The sequence below is a fragment of the Silene latifolia genome, chromosome 2, assembly GCF_048544455.1.
Source record: "Silene latifolia isolate original U9 population chromosome 2, ASM4854445v1, whole genome shotgun sequence".
In the NCBI taxonomy this organism is placed as follows: Eukaryota; Viridiplantae; Streptophyta; class Magnoliopsida; order Caryophyllales; family Caryophyllaceae; genus Silene; species Silene latifolia.
Genome location: NC_133527.1, coordinates 164,856,037 through 164,872,630, shown reverse-complemented (window position 1 = coordinate 164,872,630; position 16,594 = coordinate 164,856,037). Strand labels below are relative to the sequence as shown.

The 16,594-nt window shown below is 37.0% G+C and overlaps 1 protein-coding gene across 1 annotated transcript; it reads left to right on the top strand.

Annotated features, from left to right (window-relative positions):
- Positions 1 to 1,162: 1,162 nt before the first annotated feature.
- On the top strand, positions 1,163 to 2,262 carry LOC141643267 (putative calcium-binding protein CML25). The gene has a single exon (XM_074452346.1). The coding sequence runs from the start codon at positions 1,404 to 1,406 to the stop codon at positions 1,992 to 1,994; it is 591 nt and encodes a 196-aa protein (XP_074308447.1). The 5' UTR covers positions 1,163 to 1,403; the 3' UTR covers positions 1,995 to 2,262.
- Positions 2,263 to 16,594: the final 14,332 nt, after the last annotated feature.

Sequence of the window (16,594 nt, the reverse complement as noted above, 5' to 3'; positions counted from 1 at the left end):
CTTACTTGTTTATCAAGTTGTTAGGATTTATTCTTCCAGAATATTCCTATGCCCTAATTCCAGAACATTCCAAACCCTAATTCACTCTACTATAAATACTCTCATTCATTCAACATTAATTGTTGACACACACATCTACACTTTTAGAGAGAAAAATATTTTTAAGCAAAAATCATTTGAGCTTTAATTCCTATTTTCCAAATTTGCTTATACAAAAATTACGCATCAAATTTGTCAATCACTCGAAGAAAAATCGTTATAGGATACTAAATACACAAAGGTATTATACTCACTCGCATAACGTGAGATTAGTATTTATCGTTGTATTTTTCTTATTAACGTAAGAGCAACCTAGAGTATTTAGTGATACTCAATCTGAGTTATAATCATATAGTTGATTATACGAGTGGATTGGTAATTTTTGTAATCCGGAGAAAGGTACTAAAAATTATTAATCGAGAATAGTGGACGTAGGTTTCGACTTGTGAAACTGAACCACTTCAAAATCCTGTGTGTCTCTCTTTCTCTCTCTCTTTATTATTGTTATTTCGATTTTGCATTTATTGTTAATAATTTAATTAGTTGATTTTAATCAATAAAATCAAGTAATTAATTTATATCATATATTTCGAAAAAGCGGTCATCGTTTTTAATACTCAATTCACCCCCCCCCCCCCCCCTCTTTCGTATTCGATCAATAGACTCCACACTACCTAAACACTCAAATTAGTATAATTATTAGTATATATATTATTATTAGATAAATCGCCGTCGTCTTCTTCTTCTTCTTATAATAATAATAATAATAGTAGTAGTAGTAATAATAATTGATAATTAATGTTTTTTTTTGTGAATTTGATAATTAATGTTTTTTTTTTTTTGGGTCTTTTGAATTATAATTGATCAAGTCCTCTTTTTTTAATTGCAGTAGATATCCATTAAGATTATTGAGATTAAGCTTTAATGGTATTTGAGAAAGCTTTATACGAATTAGGTAGTAAATTTAGGGGAGCTTTAGTTGGTATGTTGGTATTAATGGACTCTAATTGTTGATTAATTGTGCATCGTTGTTACCAGATAAAAACAAGAAAGCAGTAAGGGGATAAGTCGACCTATATTGCCACCTTGGCATTAATAAGTCCAATATGGGCGATATTTAGGCATGATTAAACATTGAAATTTGATGGATCAAATAATTCTCTTATTTTCCCTTTTATAGCATATTTAAGATTTTATATTGATGATTTTCCACATTTAAATTTTCATTAACAATAGTATAAATCCAGGTAATAACATTTATTTAACGCCATTCAATCATTTTTATCTATAAATGAGATGGTTAAAAAAACAAATGAAATATTTAAGATTTTGCATTCCTTATAATTTGAAGATAAATAAACTAGATGGGATTTGCTAAAACATTCTTTAAAATAAAGAAAAAGAAAAGAAACAGCGACAATGGAGACATTTTACATTCAAATAATCGAGATTACTCTATCACAGAATCTTGTTCTTCTTCATTTCGTTCACATAACACCAATAGCACCGAAGAACTTGAGCAAGTTTTTAACAAATTCGACGTAAATGGTGATGGAAAAATCTCGTCCTCGGAACTTGGCTCAATATTTGGCAGCCTAGGGCAAGAAGTAAGTGAGGAAGAACTTGGTATGATGATGAAAGAAGTTGATGCAGACGGAGACGGATTCATTGATCTTGAAGAGTTTATTGTACTTAACACAAAAGGGATTGATTCAGATGAGGTATTGAATAACTTAAAGGAGGCATTTTCTATTTACGATGCAGATGGAAATGGTAGTATTTCAGCTCAAGAATTGTATATGGTGATGAAGAGTTTAGGAGATGATTGCTCATTAGATGAATGCAAAAAGATGATTAGTGGGGTTGATAAGGATGGTGATGGAACTATTAATTTTGAAGAATTTAAAGTTATGATGATGATGGGGGCACAACTTCTTTCATTAGGAAAAGAGTAATTACAAGAATTGTTACACATTGTATTACTTGTTTTGATGGTAGGTCTTTGTGTTTCATCACTAATTAGTCTATGATTGATTTAATTGAGAAAATGTATATGACTTTTTTTTTTTGTACATAGAAAATGTATATGTTTTAAAACGAACAAAAACTATTCACAATACCTTGTTTAATATGTCTATGTTGTACGGAATATAATGATTATCTAGTCTATGTTGATTATGATGTGTAAAGCTCTATTAGAAGTAATTAGATGATGTTTGAAAATGTGGCTCTTTGCTCTTTTCTTTCAATGCGCAAGATTTTGCATTTTGCATCTGAGAGAATTGTAAAAAAAAAAAAAAAAAAAAAAAAAAAAAAAAAGAATAATAATATAAACCCAACTTTTAAATGATTGAAAAGAAGGACATTAATTAAACTAATGAATTAAAGATTGTCCCTCATACGGTCATACCCAAGGACGATTTTTGAAGTCTAATATAAATCCGACCAAACAAGCACCGAGTCAAATTAAACTAATGAAATTGTATTTTGTATTTTTTCTTATTTATTTGTTACATTAGATTAATATATAATTATAAACATTGTTTCATCCTTCTTTTGACAAAAGATTGAGGTATTTTTTTTAATATTATTTCTTAATTATTTAACTAAAATTCCCTTTTTCATTTCATCTATCCATTTTCATATAATTATTTATAATAAATTTTATAACTATAATTCAACAAAAAAATACAAATAAACAACAAAAAATACAAATTAAGAAATAAACAAATACTCTATAATTTAACTGTACTTATTAAATATATTAATTAAGGGTTATTTCATAGGAATAATCCATCATATGGGTGGCATGTTTAAATTACTCCATCTTTTAAGTAATCCGAATTTAATCCCTCATATTCCCCCTTCCTTCCCAGAACACACTAGAGTGACCGACAACCTAAACAACAGGTTACCTCATGTTTTTAACGGTTAATAAACACCTTCTTATAATACTCCCAACTATATATAATCTCATAAAATCCGAACTATTAACACTCCTCCTGCGGTCACTCCTCCGACGCCGACTCCCTCAATTCTTCTGTCCTCTTTTCTTTTCTTCTCTCAATTCCAACCTTATCAATGGGCAACCCAACCCTGCAACTAAATCGTCCTAACCTGCATAACAAACTGAATATGTAAAATCAATCCAAAACAATCAAAATCGAATCAAAACCAAAATATCATTATCCGCAACAACAAAACAACAGCAACCACCACATCGCCACCACCAAACTAAGACGACGACGACGACAATCACAACAATAAAAATAATCCTTTAGCCACCTTCTTCGGAGACCCAATATTCTCCATATTCCTATTCACATTCCCAACATTCTCAACTCAATTCTCATCATAAGCACTCTCTTCCACCACCGCCGCCTCAATCGCCGAATGTGATGGTGATTGGGTGGTTAAAAATGCATGATGGTGATAGGAGGGATTAAAGGATGATGTAATTTAAGCAGGTCACTCATATGATGGATTATTCCTATAAAATATTAATGACCACGTCATTTTTCACTTGTTATAGCAGGTCAAAAAACAAGCAAGTTTGTTATGAGAAGGAAGGGGGGATATGAAGGATTAAATTCAGATTACTTAAAGGATGAAGTAATTTTTGCAGGTCACCCTTAGAATGGATTATTTCTATGAAATAACCCATTAATTAAATATACTTTTAAATCATTACTTTTTTTAATTATTTTTAATCAAAGACTAATTCATTAATAAAATGTCAAAAGGCACTTACAAAGGATACGTAAAATCGAAAACAATTCTAATAGAAACCAAAACATGAAGTGAAACCTCTAGGACTCGAGTTTTTGGACAAAGACTCGAAACTGGACAGTACAACGAACTGTCTGATTGTGAAATAAAAACTGAAATTTGGACGGACAAGGAGGAATGAAACGGTCGAGAGGACTGTTCAACTCTTGCTGAGAACCTTAAAAGAAAAACAATTTACTTGAGTCCGGTTTTGCATTCAACAAATACCTTTGATGGACGTAAATGGAGCAAGAAATGTTTTAACCCGAACACACAGCAATAGGTTAAAACTAAGACTAATCCCAACACTAAGTAAAGGACTCGTCCAACCTCAAGCACTAAGCAAAGAGGACTATTCAAGCACTAAGCAAAGAATAGGTTTTGATGAAGAAAACACTTGGTTTCTTACTCATTCTTAAATTCACTCAAATCTGAATTTTTACAACCAAGGACTTGATTTATATAGTAGCCAAGCCTTCTAATCTTAACCAACTATTTTAAATCGAAGGGCTAGCATTAAATAAGTAATAAAACAAAGAAAAAAGATGTTATTCATCCCCTTGACACCCGTGTATGCATAACAACAACAATAGGCCAAGAACTCTTCCCTAAGTCTTACATAGGTCTCTACAAATAAGAGTGACATTTGAGCTATCTAGGAAAGCCAAAATTGGAGCCTTCCTTGGTCTATATATCAACCTAAAAAGTCCATAGAGAGCAACCCCCAAAGCCCTTACACGAGCCTTACACAAATGTAAGAGTGGAAGCGACATTTGGACCTTCCTTGAAAGCGACATTTGATCTTCATTTGAAAATGATAAAACAGCCCTCTTGGACTCTCTTGGATGACCAACCAGCCCTTATTTAGCCTAGCATTGTCTTGATTTATTTAACTAGAAAGAATAGGACCATTTGGAAGCGAACTAAGGTCGATTGTTGAAAACCGATAAACTTGTTACTCGGTTTTGTCTTGTGTTTTTATCTTAGCTCGGATTCTTATTTAAATAAAAGTCCCTAGTGTAGACGCGGGCCACGGGGGCGCTTGGGAATCAAGCGTTTGCATTTGTGGAGTCGCCACCAATTTATTGTGGAAAATTGGAAACCGTTCGAATACCTCGTGCCATGTCAAGACACAAAGTAGTGACATGAACACCAATCAAGAACTCCTTACCCTTAGCATTCTATGTCTAGAATGACTCTCATGGATGCCAATGAACACGAATGTTCACAGAGATCTGGAGTAATGCATGGGTGAGGGTACGTATTAGGAAGCTCTTTTGATCGAACACCTAATCCCGCCCGCCTCGATAGCGGCCTCTACTAATGATTAGGTAAATTATCTATACTCGATATATTGTCGATTATAAGCATGCAATGCAACATCCAACGTTTTAATCCTAACATGTGAGAATTAAACTAAGTCGGTGAAACAACTAATTTAACATACAATTGGGTCGAATCGGGATTTAAATTTAATTACATGTGAAAACATACGAGTGATACAATAAAAGAAATACAATGATAAATACAATAATGAAAATTACAATAATTACATTGGATTATTGATCTATGTTGAAAATACCTTTCAAACGGATAATTTGGGAAAGAATAAACAAATAAATTAACGAACAGGAATTAGGCGATAATACGAATAATAGTAGATTAATAGATAATCAATAAACTAAGTCAAGGCAACACGGGAGTTCAGAGACAGAAATCAACCAAGAACAGGCGCAGCAGAGCTGCTTCCCTTGAAAGAGGCGCAGCGATTCTTTTCGTCATTTCCTTCCTTGGCTCGATTAAGGCCGCCGTGAAGCGGAATCGCAAGTCGTTAATATTCGTTGGTGAATTTAATGATTGATTATTATATTTGACTCGGATGAAAGTGATTTAATACATTATTTACATATGATGAATGTGATAAAACAATAAAACATGGATGAAATCGGTGTAAACGAATTAATTACATGAATGAAAGATTGATTAATGACATGAGTGAACTAATTAGGTTAGATATATCGAATTAATGAAGAACTAATGACGGATAAACAGATGGGAATATACCAAAGATCAAATTCCAGAAACTCGATATGAAAGAATCGAATTTCCACGACCCAGATTGACTTTAATGACGAAAACCCGCATATATTGGTTATAAGGGATTTAAGTCGGGATTTAATGATGAATTATATACTAACAGTGATTAACAATATGCAAAACTATTATGTGAATGAAACAAGAGCAAATAACGACGAAAGAAAACAAAGAAACGCAACTAACAGAGGACGAAGGAAGAAGAAAGGAAGTAGGAACTGCGGCAGCCTCACGAAGAGGCGCAGCAGGTGCTGCGTCCCTTCTAAGAGGCGTAGCAGTTGCTGCGTCCTTTCTCGATGTCTGTCTCCTAATAATCCGTAAAAAGGGTTTTAAACATGGTTTTACAAATCGGTTTTAGAAGTACTTTCGACATAAACCTTACATGATGATTACAAAAAGTAAATAACAATAATAAAAGAGAGATTTATACCCTCAGACTTACATGTTTGACGAAACGAGATGAACTAAGTTTATGTTTTAGTGATGCTCGACTCGAATGTAGACGAAAGTGCCGTCGTAAGAGGAAAACGACTAAGATTAATTAATGTTGATTATTGTGGAGTTGGTCAAATTGATCGGTCATGCAAACGAGGCTGGTACTCAGAAGGATCCGAGCTTACGTGGTCGAAAGTTCAAGCACGTAGACGTCGAAAGTTCAAGCACGTAGACGTCAAAAAGTAAGAACGTGGTCTAGAATGCAAAGGGAGAAGAGAATGTGGATTAATAGATAATCCGAATGGAACGCAGCATGACTACGGGTGCAAAAATCTCATCGTAGTGCAAACCTGGCACTTGGGTGAAACCTTTAGCAACTAGTCGTGCTTTGTAGATATCTTGCTGACCTTCCACAGAATGCTTTATCTTGTAAAGCCATTTGCATTGAAGGGGACGAACCTTAGCAGGTAAGTCAACAAGATCCCACACGTTGTTCTCGTACATGGAGTCCATCTCGGATTGCATGGCCTCAAGCCATAGCTTTGAGTCAGAACTAGTCATGGCACCTTTATAGGTTGCGGGTTCACTACTCGTTAAGAGTAGAACGTCATCTATATCATGTTCTTCGACCATACCTATGTATCATGCGGAGGAATAGAGACTCTTCCCGACCTCCTAGGTTCCTCCGGAATATTAACCGCAGCCGGGATTGAAGGAACTGGTTCCTCCAATGGTTGCTCGGTACTTGGTTCCGGAATCTCCGACGATTCGAAGGTTTTATCACTCTTTGCATTCTCGAGAAATTCCTTCTCTAAGAATGTCGCACTAGCCGCAACAAAAACACGTTGTTCGGTTGGCGAATAAAAGTAATGACCAAGCGTTCCTTTAGGATAACCTATAAAGTATGTCTTGACCGATCGCGGGCCGAGCTTATCCTCGTGTCTCCACTTGACATAAGCCTCGCAGCCCCAAACCCGTATAAAGGACAAGTTAGGGACCGTTCCCTTCCATAGTTCATATGGAGTCTTGTCAACAGACTTTAGACGGACTTCGGTTAAGTATTAGAGCGGCGACAAAAGAGCATAACTCCATAATGAATCGGGTAATACCGTGTGACTCATCATGGATCGAACCATATCAAGAAGTGTTCGATTTCTCCGTTCGGACACACCATTCAACCGAGGTGTTCCGGGTGGAGTTAATCGTAAGGCAATCCCACCGTCTTTAAGGTGTTGATCAAACTCGTGAGAAAGATACTCGCCACCACGATCTGAACGCAGTGTTTTAATCTTTCTACCCAGTAGGTTCTGTACCCTATTCTGGTATTCTTTGAATTTCTCAAAGGATTCACTTTTGTGCTTCATTAAGTAGACATAGCCATATCTACTTAAATCGTCCGTGAAAGTGATGAAATACCTATAGCCTTCTCGTGCGGTGATTGACATAGGGCCACATACATCCGTGTGTATGAGTCCTAATAGGTCAGCAGCGCGCATTCCAACACCTTTGAAGGAAATCCGAGTCATCTTACCGATGAGACATGATTCACACATGCCAAATGATTGAAAATCAAAGGCCGAGATAGCTCCATTTTTAATGAGCTGTTTTACGCGTTTCTCATTAATGTGTCCCATACGGCAGTGCCATAGATACGTTTGATCTTTGTCACCAACCTTTAACTTTTTATTCATTACGTGTAATATTTCTATGGTCGATCTAAAACATAAATTCCATTCATGGAGACTGCCTTGCCATAAATCATATTGTGTAATGAGAAAATGCAAGAATTATTCTCTATTACAAATGAAAATCCAAGTTTGTCAAGTGCAGAAACAGAAATAATGTTTTTAGAAAGACTGGGTACATAATAGCAGTTATATAAAAATAACTCAAATCCGCTAGGAAGCTGGATCACATATGTTCCCCTCGAGACGGCAGCCACTCGTGCTCCATTCCCGACACGCAGGTCCACCTCACCCTTTACGAGGGGTTCGATGTTTCGGAGCCCCTGCACATGATTACACAGATGAGAACCACAACCAGTATCAAGTACCCAAGTTCCGTAACTTGCGTGGTTAATCTCAATCATATGAATAAAAGTAGTAGAGGAAGAAAACATACCAACAGTTTTACACGACCCGCCTTTATGTCCTCATGGTATACGGGACATGTACGCCTCCAATGCCCGATCTTGTGGCAATGGTGATACTCCATGTTACCATCCTTGCTCTTTGTCGCGCCTGATGAGTTGCTCGACTCACCAGGACCACTCTTACCTGAACCCGACTTCTTAAACTTCGCCTTACCTACTGGTAGGTCTGCTTTAGCTTTGCCCTTACCCTTGCCTTTGTTTGACACAACGAGAACATCCTGTTTCATGCTCCCACTGAACTTCATGTCCTTCTCGGTCCGTACGAGGGAAGGAGTGCGGTTCATGGGGAGTTTTCTTCAAATCATTCATATAGTAATTCGCTCTAAAGAGCGCAAAACCATCGTGGAGTGAATGAAGCATGCGGTCGATCACAATGTTCTCGCTGATCTTACAATTAAAGGTCTCCAGCTTCTCGACATTCTCAATCATGCTGAGAATGTGTGGGCTAACTGGTTGGCCCTTCTGGAGTCTCGCATCAAAGAAGCGAGTGGTATGCTCATAGGTCACGATTCTCGGTGCTTTCGAGAATTCCTTAGTGAGCGTGGTGAAAATCTTGTTTGCACCATGGGCTATGAAGCGTTTCTGCAAATTGGGTTCCATTGCAAAAATGAGTACGTTTTTAATCGCACCCGCTTCCATACAGAAATCATTAAACTTGGTGATTTCAGCAGCTCTAGCCGTGGGACCTGGGTTTGCCGGGATGGGCTCTAATAGATATTTGAGCTTCCGTCGGCGCAGCGGCAGATTCCGTAATGCCGCCTCCCGGTCCGCGAAGTTTGATCCATCATTCTTCGATCGAGTAGACCGATTCATCCGATTCATGAAGATCCGAAGCCGGGACTCACGGTCCAATGTGGCACTTGGCATTGGGTTATCGGTAGAACCACCCATTTGTTTTTAGCGAGTTTAAAAGTTCGTGTTCTACACTGAAAAAGAAAGAAAAACAAAAACGAAATAAGCAACTCATCGAGGTGATTTAAGTCTATTTAATTTATATTAACGTGTAGACTCAAGCACTTGCATAATTGATCTCCCTCAAGAACAATACAAGTGATCCCAAGACTCAACTTCTGTAAATTGATAAGCCAACTGTTTAGCTAATTCTTCCGTAAGAACTCTTGGTCGATAGATTTCCGTAAATCCTATCTATAGTCCACCATGATCACAGGATCGTACGAGTGACCATAGTGTTGAGATAAAATAGGTCAATCGGTTCCAACTTACCCGACGTAGAAGGGGTCATATTATGCCTACCGACGAAGAAGGGACTCATTGGAGTTTGACCTATAAAGACCGTTCTCAATTTTTGTTTATACGAGGAAGATCCCATAAACTTAATTATAATTCATATTAAGTGAACGAATAACTAGCGTCTGCGTGAATGAATTAATTTGGGTGATGGCTTAAAAATCGTGTGACATGAGAATGTCAAAGAAAACTAACTCGTGACCTCTATATGTGTCAGTTTTCATGCAATAAATAGGTGGTTTGGTTTTTAGGCGGAATATGATGCATATTATCGTTGCGAGGAAAAATAAAAAGAAGAATGCAATACGTAAATAAAATTCCTAGTGTGGCCTATCCTAATAAAAAGAACATAAAACAACTTTGGAATCCACCGTTGGACCCGAGAAGCTTGTCTTGATGTTCCATCTTGATCCATGTAGCGGGAGTGAGCATCCGGTCTCCATCTTTGGTCTTCTCAAAAAATACAATTAAAATTACAAAATATAAACCTATTTACATTCTAATTAAAAACTGTAATTACAAGTGAAAAATCCAAAACGGAGATACAAGATCTCAAAATACAACCAAGACCGTGTTCCATCATTACGGTAACACGTTCTACTAAGGCCACACTAAGTTACAACCGTTTGTAAAATAAATAAATACGTAATATAAAGCATTCACGGCATTCAAATCAACGATAAAAGAAAATGCATCAACTAAATTAAATTTATTCGTGACATAATTCCGTAATTATGTTAAATTATCCAAACCACCTTTTAATGATTAAAATTCATGTGATAAAACCGCTTCTATCAATTTAATTTTAATCTAATACAATCCGTTACTTTAAATACGCTTTAAAATAACTCAATGGTACGTGTGTGAACCGTTTCACAATCATAGCGAGTGTACAATATCCGTATAAAGTACATATTAAGGCCAAAAGAAAATTTAAAACAAAAGAATAAATTTTCAAAACTGCCAAACCAAAAATCACTCGATCCAGGGACATAAGTGCTCGAATCGAGGAATAAAAGAGCTCGATCGATCAATCGCTAGTCGATCGAGAGGATTGCCAAACAGAAAGTGCTCGATCGACTACACTGGAGGTCGATCGAGTACTTTTATTAGCAACACTGTTCGATCGAGTACGAGGAGGTCTCGATCGAGCAGTCAGGGTTTTAAAAGCGGTCGATCGAGTGCAGCAAGGACTCGATCGAGTAAAACAAGACAGAAAAACCACTCGATCGATTTAAAAACTTGCTCGATCGAGTACAAAAATTTCTGGAAAAACTTAAAACCCTCGTGAAACAGATTTTACGATACAAAACCAATTTCAATTTGATCTAAAACACATAAAATCAATTCAACAATTGACAAAACTTGACATGTTGCTATAATCTTCGTATAAAATAACAACATGTAAAAGAACAAATCGAAAAACAAACCAAAACAGCCGTGTAAAACATGTGACGGCACGGTTTTCTAGACAAAAACAACCGTTTCAAATCGTTTTATTGAAAAATCACAATGAAAATTTACGTAACCTGGCTCTGATACCACTTGTGGGGTAATATCCGTATAAGACCCTTTAAAATTAGGACTATAACGTAAATTTAACATGTGAAATATGGTCATAAACGAAATACAATATAGAAACGACAGAGATAAAGAATCAACCTCGGGTCCTTTGTAGTGCGGCGTAAAGAACAGAAATCAACAGAGATTTCCTCCTAATTGTTGCACCCAAGACCGTCTGAGACTATGCCCTTGTGCTAGAAATGCTTTCTAATTGACTTGCAATATTGAGAAAGCTCTTGTGAGGTTTTTCGATGTGAGATCTAGGTTTCAGAGAGAAAATGATCTCCAAAACCCTAGTTTTCTGTAAAATAAAATTGTCTCGGTCAAAAGGAGAGGGAGTCTCTCCTTTTGTTTGGTTCGGCCAAACCGAGAGCCCTAGGGGAGGGAGTGGGCTTTCACTTCCTCCTTCTTTTTAACTCGTAGTCCGACCAATTCCGCTAAAATGTATATGACGCGATTTTCATTATAAATCGCCATCGGTTATCGGCTATTAAAATATCAACTAATAATACGGGTTAGTTGAATTATTAATACATGTCCGACAAAGACGATATTGTATAATTTATTCAATATACATTAATTAAATATAACCGTTTATATTTAATTTGCGAATTAACCGTTTAATTCGCCTTAGCCCATTTTATTTAATCCGTATTAAATATAATATCTCAACATCACATTTTGACTAATTACTAGTCAAATAACTCGGACTAACTGGTTAGTCAAAATTGGCATCAACATGACTCGTATTTTCATATCACACATCTCTCAAACGTATCCTATAGGTGTGACTTTTAGGGACCAGTTGATCACCGCCATCTGTATGACAATAACGTCAAACTTATCTAGCAAGCCAACCGTTATTGATAAACGTGGATCAACTGATAATAATACCAAAAGTATGCCCTTTGATCCTTTTAGAGATTTATAAGTCCTTGCACTAACTGTTAAGGACACCAACCCCAACAGAGAAGGGCGAACACTCGCGTGAGAAATATGAGGAGCGAAGGCTCCTATTTATACTAATCACGTGAAGGAATTAGGGTTTTCGGAGAGACTTTGGAAGTGAATCTCGAAAAGATATGAAAAGATACGAAAAATACGCAGAAAAGGACTTGGGAAGAGGTGCAGCATCCACTACGTCCCTTGGAAGAGGCGCGGCACCTGTTGCGTCTGTTCCCAAGTGGTTTCCTCCTGCGGAAGAAAGATTTCCGTGTTTAATTTATGGAATAACGGATTAATCTTATTTTCCTTAATATTTTGTATGAATATTACGGGAAATTCTTTACCAAAGATTAAAAGATTGTGAAATATGGAATAGAAATATCCGGAACATTCCAGAACATTCTGACTCGGGATTTTAGCGGTTATCAGAAAATGAAGACGGTTTTAAGCCCGGACTCCAAATGTACTCTAATTACTGTCAAAACGACCATATCGGCGCGTAGATGACAATTAAGAGGTAGACACAAGTGTTTGAGCAATCACTTGACAATAAACTTACGAACTGTCACAAATCGTTCCGCGTACCAAACATACGGCCCAATCATCACCGGGTGGTTTGCGGGAGGTGCAGAAATGAGGTATCTACACCTAGCCAAAAAGTCTCCAAATTCATTAAAGAATTGAGACATGACAAAAATTACTGTGCCTTCTTAGACGGATTTTGTGTTTGGACCTCGAACAGGCCGAAGGACAAAACCGGGTGGTAGCATGGTTTAGGCGTGGCTTCTTTTGCTTCAAACTCTCCCTCTTGAAAAGGACTTGTCCTCAAGTCCTCGACAACATCACCCTCGACCTTTTCATAGTATTGACTCAAGTCCCCAACATCAAAGGTGACATGGATGCCCAAAAGAACAACCTTGTACTTGTTGAACCCAATTCGCTCGGTGACCTTGAAAGGACCTCTTCCACTTACCATGGACCATTATTCTCTTTGCTTGACGACCCTTCCCTTGCTGAAATGCATCCACACGAGGTCTCCGTGATCAAAAACTTGGTTTGCATAGGACTCTTGGACCTTTCCTCGTAAGTCCCATTGTACTTCTCGGTTTGAGCATGGATTGAGAACCTCTCCTTGACTTGTTCCTTACCAATATGACATCCTTTACTAGAGAAAACAACTAGCATGAATTCTTGCATTAGAGCAGCCACCTTGTCAATGCTACTAGCTTCACTTTCAACCTCAAACGAATTAGTGAAATTTGGAATAAAGAAAGTAGGATAATCACATTACAAACCATTGAAAGCTCCCTTGGTTTGATCTTTCCATTTGAGTAATGCTTGGACCCTTGGCTCCTTGAGTTCATCTTTGGCATGGACAACATGGACACTCCACATACCGCTCACCTCTTGACTTAGCATCTCAATGTTATTACTAGAAGCTCTCCAAGTAACCAAGCCAAGACCCATATCCGTCTCCACCAAATCATCACCCATTTCCTCATGACCCGTTTCTTCCCCATCCTCATTACACACAAGGACCTCATCATCACCCCAATGCACTACCTTACCCTTGTCAAGAGTTGTGTTTTCGGTTTGAGGGTTTGTTTCAACGACCTTGATCTCGGTTTGAGCTTGGTGGGGGACTGTTTTGGAAAACAATTTCGTGGTGATAGGCTTATTCATTTCGGTTTTGGGTTGGGGTTTATAGGGGATTGTTTTGGATGCCCATTTTATGGTAGTAGACATGTTTCGGGTGTAGTTTCTAGGCACAAACTTTCTCATAAGCTTCTCCTTCAACTTAGACCAAGACTTAATAGGTTCCTTACCATCTCTTCTGCTTTGAAATTTTAAGTTATCATAACAAAGAAAAGCATGGCCTTTGAGTTTCAAGATTGCAACTTTGAAAGATTTGCTATCCGAATAATCTTTAAACTTAAAGACTCTTTCCATGGTCTCAAGCCAATCTAACCAATCATCGGGGTTTGAGCTACCATAAAAATCAGGAATTACTACCTTTAAATCCTTGGTGTGCTCTTGTTAGAAAGCTTTGGCCATAGAATCCTCTGAATCCGAGTTGGGCTCACCTTCATTGACACTTTGAGCAACCTCGTGTTCTCTTCCTCTGCCTATGAACCCACGACATCTACCTCTGCCCGGTGGTGGTTGTGGTGGTGGTCTTCCTCCTCCTCTCAGTGGTAGGGACGTTTTCCATCAATGTAGTCATGGATCCCAAGATTAAATTGACATTTGTTGCTAGCCGATCAAACTTTTGTTCAAGACCAAGCATCCTCTCTTCACTCATCTCACTCATGGCTATTTTTGTGGTTTTTGATGTGGTTAAGGATATATAATGAACTCACAAAGGCTTGACATTAACACAACAATAGAATTGTGTTATACTAACCAAAGCTCTGATAACCAATTAAACTGAAACCTCTAGGACTCGAGTTTTTGGACAAAGACTCGAAACTGGACAGTACAACGAACTGTCTGATTGTGAAATAAAGACTGAAATTTGGACGGACAAGGAGGAATGAAAAGGTCGAGAGCACTGTTCAACTCTTGCTGAGAACCTTAATAGAAAAACAATTTACTTGAGTCCGGTTTTGCATTCAACAAATACCTTTGATGGACGTAAATTGAGCAAGATATGTTTTAATCCGAACACATAGCAATAGGTTAAAACTAAGACTAATCCCAACACTAAGTAAAGGACTCGTCCAACCTCAAGCACTAAGTAGAGAGGACTATTCAAGCACTAAGCAAAGAATAGGTTTTGATGAAGAAAACACTTGGTTTCTTACTCATTCTTAAATTCACTCAAATCTGATTTTTTACAACCAAGGACTTGGTTTATTGATGGTTGTCAAATTTAACTTCTCAAGTGAATGAGTTTGTTGCACTAGTTGAGGGTCGAATCCACAAGGAGCATGAGAGAATATTAATCGTTTTAAATCTTGTGTTTAGCTAAGTCGACAATAATTGAGATGGAAATTTTGCTAATCAACTAAACTAAATAAACTAAAATGCAATTGAACTATGGAAATAAAGCAAGAAAATGAAAATGATGTAATTCAAGGAATTTAAAAGCTAGGACCCGATTTTCCACCAACAATTCATAATTCATCATCATGATTCCCTTAGCTAGTCATTGGGGTGATATGTAAGGAGGAGATGGCTCTAATTCGCCTAATACCCCACTCTCGGGTTCGCATTAGGACACTAGTTCTCCTAACCCCCCTTCCTTTCGGTCTCGGAGGTCGGAATCCTAAGGTAGAAGCCCGACTACCCTAGAAACGTGCACTTCTCTAAGGTATCATAGCATCTTCTAAGTCCATAAGCCCTCATCATTTTCCAGGTCATCCAACTCCTTCTCTCGAAGGTCGAATTCAAACGCTAGTCTAGAGGTGCCCTCCCTTGGTTCTCCCTTTCGGTCTCAACCTAGGTTAGCAATATGACCAATTTTCAGGTACCCGATTCCCGACCTAACCAACTTTCGTTGGTGGACAAGGGTCACAAACCGACATTACCCAAAATTTGCCAATTCACAAATTCAATCCTCTAGTCTACCCTTACTAATCCTCCCCAACAACTACCTTTTAATGGGAATCAATCAAGCAAATTACTCATGTTGGATTAAACCGAGTCCTAGTTAAAGGACTTCTCGCTAATCATAGTTATTAAGACAAAATAATTAATAAAGATGAATTCTTTAATCATGAACATGATGTGAAAATGGATTCTACAATTAATCATGTAATAACCCAACAAATCAAAGAGGAAATGCTAATTTAACTAAGAAGAACAAGGATTAAGACAGAAAGACTCAAACTTTAACACAATCACCCAAAGGTTTAACCTTTAGCTGAGAAACAACAATGGTGAACATGAATAAGATGAACAAAATAGAGACAATAACAATTTAACAACAAAAGAGAAGAATTCAAGCATAAACAATTAAACAAAACTTGAAAGAATGCAAATGTAAACAAATTAAATTAAAGGAGAGAAATAAGAAGAAGAATTATACCAACAACATAAAGATGGAAACTTGGATTGGAATAACAAGGATGAATTTCTTCCTCCTTCAATTTGCAACCCACTAATGTAAATGTAAACTATTGATAATTGTAAAATTTGAATAAACTAAAGAGGAATTAAATTAATATAGAAGAAAAATTATAACTTTGATTTAGATGGAAAATTAATTGGAGATGTTCTTGTCTTACAATATTGAGAGAATAACAGAGACTAATTTCTAATCTAATTTCTAGTCTAATTTCTAAGGTAGTATGGTAATGTGTAGTGTAAGATGGTGTCTAATATATATATTCTTCTAAGTACTAATCT